General features: G+C 37.3%; 1 protein-coding gene across 7 annotated transcripts in view; it reads left to right on the forward strand.

Annotated features, from left to right (window-relative positions):
* TASP1 (taspase 1) overlaps nt 1-12,039 on the forward strand; it is a 469,517-nt gene that overhangs the window by 168,000 nt on the left and 289,478 nt on the right. For 6 of the 7 annotated variants that reach the window (XM_053671048.1, XM_053671050.1, XM_053671047.1 and 3 more), the window contains one exon: nt 3,679-3,757. In XM_053671048.1, coding sequence (XP_053527023.1) covers nt 3,679-3,757 — 79 coding nt within the window. The remainder of the gene's footprint in view (nt 1-3,678; nt 3,758-12,039) is intronic. The other variant, XR_008392619.1, reaches the window with a different exon arrangement.

The following is a 12,039-nucleotide window of genomic DNA, read 5'->3' on the forward strand; positions in this document are numbered from 1 at the left end:
AGTAGCTTATCCACATAAATGGCTGGTGTTGGCTCATGCTTTACAACATCCTAAGTTCTCTCAAACAAGCAACATCCAGCCTCAATGACCTCCCAGACCCTGTACCACTTGCTATGAGGCCCCAGGCTGGTTCACAGATTGGCTTTGGCCTGTGAACCTCCAAGCCCAGCACAAGTAGTAGCCATCTACAAGTGGCTTTATAGTTCATGCAAGATGGCCCCAGGCAAATCACAGGTTGGGGCTGACCTTGGTCTGCGCCACTCAGGAAACCCTAGAGCCTGTGCACCCAGTGGACAGCTACAGACCTTGCTGAAGCACCACCACCCTGTCCCTGCACGGCTGATCCTCCATAGAGGGTCAGCACAGCTATCATTTAGAATGGAAGGACGGATAAAGTGCTTTCCAGACAAGGTAAAGTTAAAGGGGTTCATCATCACCAAGCCATTATTATAGGAAATGTTAAAGGGACTTACTTAAGAAAAAGTTCAAAACTATTAACAATAAAACGGCAAAAAATACATATCAACAATTGAATCTAAGCAAACAAGAACAGAAACAGAATCATGGATATAGAGAGTGTTTTCTTTTTTTAATTGAATTTTTTCCCCACTACCATTTAGACTTCTTCTATCCCCCTTCTCCCTGTAGTCGCCACAGTGTTGCCCATGTCCCTTAGTCCTTTGGGGAGCATTTTGATGGTTGCCAGATGGAAGGGGAATTTGGGGGAAATGAGTGAAGAGGGAGGGGGATTAAGGAGCACAAATTGGCAGTTACAGAATAGCTGTGAGGTTGTATAATATGGTATAGTATAGGAAATGGAGTAGCCAAAGAATGTATATGTATGGCCAGTGGCTATGAACCAAGGTTTGGGGAGTTCCTGAGGGAGTTGGGGCTGCTGGGTGCAGGGGGACAAAGAACAGGATTATTATATTTTCTTCCTCCCTTAAGCCTTACCCTATGCACATACAAATAGGCAATTGAGTCTAACAGTTAAGAATATAGACTTTGAATTCAGGTAAACCTTTATTCTCTTCCCACCTTTTCATTTACCAGTCTTCTTACTATGGACAATATTCAGTGTTTTAAGCTCCTTTTTCCACTACTGTAAAATGGGGATAAATAGCTACTTTACCAAGTTGCAGAAGGTTAAATGATACAATGCATTTAAATCATCATAGTTCTTCATTATAACAGTTATACCTACTGTTTATTAATCATTTGGTATGTGCACCAAGCATAATTCACATTCTCTTACAATACTATGAGGGGGGTGTTTTTATTATCTCATTTTATAAAAGAGGAAACTAAGACCCAGAGAAGATTAAGTCATAATAATAAATATAATTTATATGACTTTTACCACATGACAGTAACTTTAATAAAATTTTACTACTAAAAGAGGGAAGCTTTTTAAAAAATTGTTTTTTAGGCTGGCTTAAGGCTATGTCTTATCCATAGAAGTAGATAAGAGAGAGACAATCTCTGATTTTTTCTTTTATCTTACCTATCTGCGTCTCTGCCCAACCAATTTCAGAAGGTTTTAAAATAAGACAAGTTTAGGTCATAAAATTGAGGAGAGGTAGCATAAAAGGACTTTTCTTAGAAGAAACAAAAATAAGAATAAATGTTCGTTCTTTTATAGAAAGAGATGACCTCCACTGGGTTTCTAAGAGGTGTCCTTGTGGCCTTATTTACAGTTTTTTGGAGTGCTGGCTCCTGGTCAAGATCATTGTGGGGAATGGAAAGGACAATGGGCTAATGTCCAGGGTTTTCAATGAAAGACAAATGGGTCCTTTTTCTGAGGTCCTGTGTTCCCTGAGGCTTTGGCTAACTTAGAATCTATCCCAGGTAGTACCAGTCAAATGGCTTATCCAACAAGTCTGCCAGTTTTATTATGAAATCCATGTTTTGAATCCTTTCTGTAGAGTTTTTAGTTGCCACTCTCACCTAGAAGTCTTATGAATGTAGGAAGCATGGTATTTTCAACAGCCATAATGTATTTTCTACTGTCTGCTATGTTGGAAGCGTTGTGTTCAGTTCTTGCTTGGTTTTACTTTTTTAGAGGACTATTGTCATGACACCTGGGGATGGCAACTGTGGGTCACAAGACTTCATCTCCAATTATCCTAGATTTTGTATTATTTCTCAAGGAGGGTGATTAGGTGAGTGGGGTATGTGTGTGTGCATTTCAAAGTCTTGAGGAACAGTTCACAAATCTAGGATTCTTTGAGTGAGAAAAGAATCAGGGCACTAGGATAGCTGTTTAAAAAATTTATAGGGCTTTAGGAGGTGGTTAAAGTATTTCCAGAGAGTAGAACTAGTACTAGTGGGTGGAAGTTGTATTAGAGAAGGTATTCCTTACGCAATCTAAGGAAGAACTTTCACCACGGGGAAGTGTCCAAGTGGGAAGTATGTTCTAATATGAGATAGTGAGCTTCTTAGTATCAGATGTGCCTGGGTTATTTCAAGGAGATTCATGTGCTTCGTAGAATATTGGAGTAAATGAGTTCTGAAGTCTTTGTAAAAAAGAATAGAAAATTACAGAAAGATGTGGTTTGTCTGCTAACCATTCCCAGTCTTATTTTCAGTCCCCAACAGTGAGTACCTAGAAAACAACGGTACTATTTTATGGAAATACCTTTCTTCCCATCAGTCATACTGAGTGCTGATATATTATGTGGCTCATTTCCTTTTTTTTTAAACTAATTTAATTATTTTTGAATAATTTGCAGTGAATTCCACATATTGTCATGCCAATATTTAGCAATTTCCTTACTGATCAACTTACTGTTATTTTCAGTTTTTCATTCTCACCAAACATGCAGTAATGCACATTTTTGTATTACCCTATGATAGCTCTCTAAGATTTTTTTCTAATACTGCTTCTAACTGAGGAGTGGAAAATTATCAGTTGTAATTCCCCTCTTAAATGCACAGATTGTGGATATTGAAGAGATGAATCTAGACATTCTGGGTAGCATTAATTGGAAACAAAGTAGGAATGATTGATGTGTTCTTTTATAAAACTATAGTAACTTATTTTGCTTCCAGTTTCAGACATATAAATCTGCTTCACCACTCTACAAAGTGATTAGCTTGAACAGGACTTTTATCCTTTTTTCTATGCACCTGGAAAAATCTAGCACAGCAGTCAACATATTACTGGGTCCTTCGGTCCGTAAATGTGTGCAGTTCTTATTGCGCCACCCAAGAGAGGCATGGAAAAGGCCATCCTTAATGGGCTTTCCTAGATAATGGCAGAAGGAGTGCTGGCATCCCAGTTTTCCAGGGTGCTGGCTGGGAACCATGGTTCCTATCACCATGCTCCCCAAGTAATTTGATAACACAACTAGTTTGAGAACCACTATTTTAAGGCAGCCAGAATGATTTGAAAGGGCCAGACAGCAACTGGTTTACAAATTACAATGGAAGAAGACTTTTCAGGAGAAGGAAAATTACTGTTGATAAGACTAAAAACTTTCTTTTGCTATTTTTCTGAAAAAATTTAGATTAATGCAGTAGCTGAAAATACAGTTTTGATACAACCTCTGGTATTATTGCCCAGGTGGTATACATCATTATTAAGTTTATCAGTGGGAATGATTTTTGTCTTCTGTTGAAAGCCAGTAATGACATATAGTATTTCTGAAATATTATATTTATTTTCTTTTATTTCAGGCTGCTCTTTATGGATGTGGCTGCTGGGCTGAAAATACAGGAACTCATAATCCCTATTCCACAGCTGTGAGTACCTCAGGTATTTGCTGCTTTCATGACCATTTTTCATAACTTCAACTTCGTAGGTCATTGAATGATTGAAAACAATAATTTTAGGTAAGACTAAAGCATGTGCTAATATACTGCACAGACAAGAGCTCTGATGCATAGAAGACCTGTGATAGTTGAGAGCTTTTAAGGATTTTTTTCACAATATAAGTTTTGCAGTGTAAATGCTTTCCTAACATTTCATCACACTTTTGGAGTTAACTGTAACTTAATAATATTTTTATGTATTTTTTTCTCTAATGATTCACGATAGGGCCAAATTCAGATCACAGATCTAAAAGTAGCAAGGCATTTCAAAAACTAAGAGATATGCTCTTCATAAAATGTTGACATAAAACTTAAAAGTATATTTCAAAATACATATTTTGTGACATTCAGTCCTCTTCATTTTAATAAAATGTACATCTAGTTTTTGTACCTGTATTATAAAAGTAACTGTCATTAAGACGAGTGTGTGCGCTTGCATTGAGGGGGTGAATTTTAATTGGCAGAATGGTTGGTGTCTAGATCCAAGTTTTTATATGCTGAGCCAGATGCACTTGAAGCCTTTTCTTTTAAAGTGGTGACATGCATGGCTGACAAAATAATATTGGTTTATATTGACAAAATAATATTGGTTTACTTTTACCTATCAAGTTACAGTCTAGGCCTTTCCCCCCATATCCTCAGGCTTTATTAGTAGGGAAGATTGATAGAGTTGTCTCTCTGTACTTTCCCTTGTCAATCCGATTGCTACCTTCTCCTGATAACTCTTGACTCTGCGATCTCTGATGAAGGTGGCTGTTTTCTTTTTTCCCGTAACATAGATTCTGGAATTTTTTTGGTTTGTTCTGCTTCTCTGACCTGTCTTTGCCTTCTTCATAGATTCTTCCATTGCTGACAGCTGCAGATTTGGGCCTCTGCTGTCTTTCCTTCATCTCCCTGCATGTGTTGTCTTGGTGATTTGGTGTTATTGCTGTGTTCCCACGATTTCAGCAGTTATCTCTTAGGGTATTGACTTCCATGTCTATCTCTACTCTGGGCTTTTCACTTGAGGCCCATGTGAGTCATTTCCTATTTCCTGTTGGACATGTCCCTGTAGGTGTCATGTACGCACACCATATTTACCAGATTCTACAAAATATCTTGTTTCTTATTCCCACTCTTTGGCCATCTTTCTCCTGTACTTGCTCTCTCTTTTATTGCCATCACTATCCTATTCTTTGCTCACCATTCTCATATTTTTGCTGCTTCCCATTTCTGCTAACTTGACCCTGTCATTTTAGGTCCATATTATGCCTACCTATTTTAGCAGTCTCCTGACCTAGATTCATTCCTGTATCAGTGGAAGAATAAGACTCAGCCATTGGCTATCAGGTGAAGTCTAAATACGTATTAGTGTTGAGTATGAATCACAGTAATATAGTTGGTAAAAATTGTTAGTCCTGTAATTTTGAAAAGATGAACATAAAATAATACGATCAGTTAATTTTTAATTTAATGTTGGTAGCACATGGAAATTTTTCCACATATTTAGGAATTAGCTTGTGCTATGGAAAATTGTGGTATTTGAATAAACAGGAGTCTAAAATAGATCATTCATTATTTTATTGTTTTTTTCAAAGACATATCAGTTTGTATCATCTGTCACTTTTATTATTGCCTAGTTGGCTTGCTGTTCTTTAAATGTTATTCTCATGTCCAGATCTTAGGAAACCTGGATTCAACTCTTTAAGTTGAAATTCTGAGAGCCTGTCTTGACTGTGTCACTTTGGAAAAGAAATTCAATTCCTTGGGATTTTCCAAGCGCACCACCCCCAACCCCCTTTTAAAATTGGTAATGTGGAAGGTGGGATAAGAATACATTTACTGGATTTGATTCTGTTAAGTAGAATGGAGTGGGTGGGTAAAGCTAAAATTGTAAAACTAAGGTCTTTTTCCCTTACCCTTGGATATTTCCTTCTTCGCTCAACTTGCATCAATTAAAGGCATTTTCATATGACTAAAGATAAGTTTAGGTTTCTAGTTCATGACAGCTTTTGTAGCTTTTTAACTTGGATGCCCAGCTCACCATGTTACATCCTTCCTAAGTGTATGACTAACCATCATCAGCCCATAGAACCTGAAGATACTAGAGCAGGTCTCCAGTTTCTTCCATCTATGGGGCTTTGTGTGATTTGCTTTACCCTTATTTGGGGGGGGGCTGTTGCTATGAATTTGACAGTGGTACACATGGCAGAGTTAGATGATCAAGTCAGAAGAAAGATGGAGCACAGAATTTTGAAGTTATTTGGCTAAAATATAAATGAATTGTGCTTTAGCCTGTTGCAGGTCAAAAGACCTGGCCTACATTTTAGGCTTATGGCTTTTGGAAGGTGATAATTGAATAGCAGAGGGAAGTTAGTTATGGTCAGGGTAGGGCTTTCCCAGGACCCGGACAGGACATGCTCATTAGCCTAGGGGATAAACTCCAGCATCTTCTTCTTATCACTGTGGGGTGGGGAGAAATGAGTAGGGAGTGGGGAAGAGAATAGGATGTCAGGAGCTGAACTTGCAAACTCTGACTAATGTAGCATCGTGGAAATTTGCCTACATAGGGAGGGAGCAGAGTGGATACCTGGGTTCTTTTTCAGACTCTTTCGCTCATTGGCTGGAACCCTGGCAAGGGGTTATTTGTAAAATAAGAATAATATCTACCTTAATATTTATGAGGCTTGAACAAGTTGACATATGAAAGGGACCTAGCACACTTTTTGGTCCTGAGTTTTTTAATGTATTTTGTTGAATCTAAGTCACCATCTTTTATAAGATACCTCATAATTTAAAAGAAATACTAATTGATTTATTTTTTTACTGTGGTAAGAACACTTAACATGAGATCTATTTTCTTAACAATCAGTTTTTACCATTTTAACCATTAAAAATTGAAGTATAGTTGTCATACAATGTTATATTAGTTTCAGGTGTACAACATACACCTGATTTGACATTTATATACCCCATGAAATGATCACCATAATAAGTCTAGTAACCATCTGTCTTTGTACAAAGTTATTATAATATTATTAACTACATTCCTTATGCTTTATATTACATGCTCATGTTTTATTTATTTTATAACTGGAAGTTTGTACTTCTTAATCCCTTTCACATTTTTCACTCCTCCACCTATTGTTCCCTCTGGTAACTATCAGTTTGTTCTCTGTGTCTGTGAGTCTGTTTCTGTTTGATTGTTTTTTTGTTATTTGTTTTATTCTTTAGATTTTGCATATAAGTGAAATCATACAGTATTTGTCTTTCTCCATTCAACTTATTTCATGTAGCATAATACCCTCTAGGTCCATCCATGTTGTCACAAATGACAAGATTTCCTTCCTTTTTTATGGCCGAGTAATATTCCATATTGTATATATACCACATTTTCCTTATCCATCTATCAATAGACACTAAGGTTGCTTCCATATCTTGGCTATTGTAAATAATGTTGCAATGAACACAGTATGCACGTCTCCTTTCTAACTAGGGTTTTTGTTTTCTTTGGATAAATGCCCAGAAGTGGTATTAATGTATTATATGATAGTTCTGTTTTCAGTTTTTTGAAGAATCTCTATACTTTTTTTCATATGGCAGCACTAATTTACAATCCCACCAACAGTGCATGAAGGAAGCTTCCTTTTCCTTTCACATCCTTGCCAACACTTGTTATTTGTTGTCTTTTGGTAATAGCCATTTAGACAGTTATGAGGTGATATCCTGCTGTGGATTTGATTTGCATTTCCCTGATGATTAGTGATGTTGACTATTTTTTCATGTGTCTGTTGGCCATCTGGATATATTCTTTGGAGAAATGTCTATTTAGGTGCTCTGCCCATTTTTTAATTGCATTGTTTTTTTGATTTTGAGTTGTATGAGTTTTTATATATCTTGAATATTAGCCCCTTATTTTATATATAATTTGCAAATACAGTCATGTGCTGCATAATGTGCTGCATAACATTTCAGTCAGTGACAGACTGCATATATAATAGTGATATATAGCCTAGGTATGTATTAGGCTATTTCATCTGTTTGTATAAATATACCTTATGAGGTTTGCACAATGATGAAACCACTTAACAGTGTAGTTTTCAGAGTGTAGTCTTGTCATTAAGTGGTATATGACTGTATTATCTCTCATTCGATAGGTTGCATTTTTATTTTGTTGATGCTTTCCTTGATTGTGCAAAACCTTTTTAGTTGATGTAGTGCTATTTGTTTATTTTTTACTTTTGTTGCCTTTTCCTGAGGAGACATATACAAAAAAATGTTGCTAAGAGAAACATTGAAGAGTTTACTGCTTGTGGTCTTTTATGAGTTCTGTGGTTTCAGGTCTTACATTTAAGTCTTCAATGTATTTAGAATTTATTTTTGTATATGGTATAAAAATGATATAGTTTCATTTTTTGCATCTATTCTATTTTCCCAGCACCATTTAGTGAAGAGACTGTCCTTTCTGTATTATATATTCTTGCCTTCTTTGTTGTAGATCAAAATAACCATATAAGTATGGGTTTATTTCTGGACTGTCTATTCTGTTCCGTTGATCTATGTGTCTGTTTTTATATCAGCACCATATTGTTTTGATACTATAACTTTGTAGTGTAGTTTGAAATCAGGGTGTGTGATACCTCTAACTTTGTTTTTCTTCCTCAAGTTGCTTTGGTTATTTGGATCTTTTTTGGTTTTAAATTTTAGGATTATAGTTCTGTATAAAATGCCATTGGTATTTTGATAGGGATTGCATTGAATTTGTAAATTGCTTTGGGTAGTATGGACATTTTGTTGCTATTAATCCTTCCAAACCATGAGACAGCATATCTTTATATTTATTTGTGTTGTCTTCAGTTTCTTTCATCAATGTCTTACAGTCTTCAGATGACAGGTTTTTTGCCTCCTAGATTAAATTTATTCCTGGGTATTTTATTCTTTTTGATGCAGCTGTAAATGGGATTGTTTTCTTAATTTCTCTTTCTGATAGTTCATTTTTAGTGTATAGGAATACAGCAGAGTTCTATATATTAATTTTGTATCCTTCAGCTTTACAGAATTCATTTGTTCTAATTTTTTGTGGAGTCTTTAGGGTTTTCTTTATATATTATGTCATCTGCAAATAGTGACATTTTACTTTTCCTTTCCAGTTTTGATAACTTTTATTTATTTTTCTTGTCTGAGTGCTCTGGTTAGGACTTTAAATACTATCTTCAACAAAAGTGGTGAGAGTAGGTATTCATGCCTTTTTCCTGATCTTAGAGGAAAAGCTTTGAACTTTTTTCATTGAGTATGATATTAGCTGTGGGTTTATTATATATGGTGTTTAGGTGTTGAGGTATATTTCCTCTATACCCATTTTGCTGTGAGGTTATTGTAAATAGGTGTTGAACTTTGTCAAATGCTTTTTTAATTGAGATCATATGATATTTATCCTTTGTTTTGTTAATGTGGTATATAATGTTGATTGATTTGTGGATATTCAACTATCCTTGAATCCCTGGGATAAATACCACTTGATCATGGTTTGTGATGCTTTCAATATATTGTTGAATTCTATTTGCTGATATTTTGTTGAAGATATTGCATCTATGTTCATCAGGCATATTGGCCTGTAGTTTTCTTATTTTTTTTATATTGTCTTTATTTGGTTTTGGCATTGCGGTAATACTGGCCTTGAAGAATGAATTTAGAAGCATTCCTCCCTTTTTAATTTTTAGGATAGATTGAAGAGGATAGGTATTAATCCTTCTTTACATGTTTGATAGAATTTGCCTATGAAGCCATCTTGTCCTGGACTTTTGCTTGTTGGGAGTTTGTGATTACTGATTCAGTTTTGTTACTACTAATCAGTCTGTTTAGTTTTGCAGTTTCTTCCCTACTTAGTCTGCATCTAATAGGTTGGCTATCTCTTCATTGCACTTAGTTGTATTTTTCGGAGTTCTATAGATTCTTTCATTTGGGCCTTTTTTTTTTGGCCTTGGTATGCCTGTTACATAGTAAGGGATGGAGCCTTAGGTATTTGCCAGGGAAGGGCAACCCAGGTAGCTGCTTTGTGGTGTTATGTGTGGGGTCAGGGTGTGAAATGGAACAATGCCACTTGTTTGGTTCTCTGCCGGCTTTCAGTCACTTTTTCTACTACCCACAAGCAAATTGGGCCCTTCTGGTGCTGATTTCTAGGTGGGTGTGTTTGTGTGTGTTCTAGGATCCTGTGGGTCTCTCTCCAACAAACTGTCCTGTGAGGCTGGGAGTTCCTCTCCTCACCTCAACCCCCACAGTCAGGGTTTTTTTGTTTTTTTTTTCCAGTTAGAGGTTTTGAGGCTTTATTTCCCCACACTGGAACTGTGGGTTGCTTGGTCTGTCTCATTCCCATGTATTCTTGCTGGTTTATCCTCATGCAATGTGGGACTGCCCAGTCCTCTAGCCACTCTTGCCCAGGCCACTAGCTGCCACCTTGCCCACCCCAGTCCTCTAGCCGCTCGCTGGCTGTGAGTCTTCTCTGTCCAGCTGCCCATCTCTGCACCTCCTACCAGTCTGGATAAATGTTTCTTCTTTAATTCCTTGGTTGTTGGATTTCTATACAATTCAATTTTTCTGGCAGTTCTGTTTATTTTTTGTTTTTAAATTTGTGGTGTCCTTTTTTTTGTTGTGTGAGGAGGCAAAGTGTATCTACCTATGCCTCCATCTTGGCAGGAAGTTCGTTTTTAAACGTGACTATTATTCCTCTTTAGTACTCACTGTGTGTAACAAGCACTCTTGTTGCCTTAGTCTCTTCATTACTGTCTTGAGTAAAGCTCTGTTCTACTCGGACTCAGTATGTACAGTCTCCTAAGTGGTTGAGCCTCCCTTCCAACTTTCTTACCTGTTTTTTTTTTTTTTTTTTAGCAGCCCTTCAAAGTAAAACTTAAAGGGGTTGTCTGTATTTGAGGTTCACTTTTTTTTTTTTTTCAGTTTTCTTCTATCATTTACTCTTAAATCTTCCTCAGTCAACCCTTCTGGTCCTCCACTCTTGACCCAATTTGTTTGGGTCAAGATTAACAGTCACCTTTAAAATCCAGTGGTCATCTCTTAGTCCTGTAAAGTAGCATGTGACACAGTTGCTTGATTGACTTGCTTCCCCTGGAAATACTACCCTTGATAGGCTTCCAGGGTACTTCCTGGCTTCTTCCCACCTCAGTGGCTGCTCCTTCTCAGCCTTTTTTGTTCATGTTGCTTATCTCTGGGAGCTCTCAGTGTTGGTTGGCTTTGTCCTTGAACTTTTCGCTCTTTGTGTACCCACTCCTTTTGATGTTCTCATCCATTCTAATGGCTAGGTATCATAGATGTACTGACTTCCACATTTTTATCTCCATCCCGGACCTCTCCCCTGGTTTCAGTTATTCAACTGCTTGTTCAGAGTCTGCACTTACTGTCTGACAGTCATCCCAAATTCAGCATGTGCAAATACGAGTTCTTGATGTTGTTCTCCCCTTTCCCACCCTCCGCTTGTAGTCTTTTCCACACAGTATATGGCAACTCCAGCCTCCCAGTGTCTCAGGCCAAAATCTTGGAGTCATGCTTGACCCTAACTCTCTTTTCTTTTTTTTTCTAAGATTTTATTTATTTTATTCTTAGAGTGTAAGGGAAGGAGAAAGAGGAGGGAAACATCAGTGTGTGGTTGCCTCTTGTGCACCCCCTACTGGGGACCTGGCCTTCAACCCAGGCATGTGCCCTGATGGGGAATTGAACCTGCAGCCCTTCGCTTTGCAGGCCTGCTCCCTATCCACTAAGCTATACCAGCCAGGGCTTCTTTTTTCTTTTATATGATACCCACAACCAGACAACAACAAACACTAAGCATAATTGAAATCTGAGCATTTTTTAGCAATTGTACTACTACCCACAAATTTAAAGTGCTGTCATCTCTAATCAGGATTATTTCAGTAGACCCTAGCTGGTCTCTTGCTTTTTGTTTTTTTACCATTTATTCCATTCTCAACATAGGATTTGGTGTTCAAACCTAAGTCAAGTTATGTGTTATACCACCCCTCTGAATTGTCCACTGCTTCCCCTTTTGCCCAAAGGAAAAGCCCAAGTCTGTATGAAGGGCGTACGAGGCCTTATGCAAAGTGCTCTTCTCCTCTCCCTTGGATTTCAGCTCCTGCTTTTCTTCACTTACTCATTCAGTTTCAATTATATTGGCCACTTTGATGTACCCCAGACATACTAGGCATACTCCCACCATAGGACTTTTGCTTGAGTTGCTTC

Source organism: Artibeus jamaicensis, unplaced genomic scaffold (assembly GCF_021234435.1).
Source record: "Artibeus jamaicensis isolate MK-2021 breed Jamaican fruit bat unplaced genomic scaffold, CSHL_Jam_final contig_685, whole genome shotgun sequence".
Taxonomy (NCBI): Eukaryota; Metazoa; Chordata; class Mammalia; order Chiroptera; family Phyllostomidae; genus Artibeus; species Artibeus jamaicensis.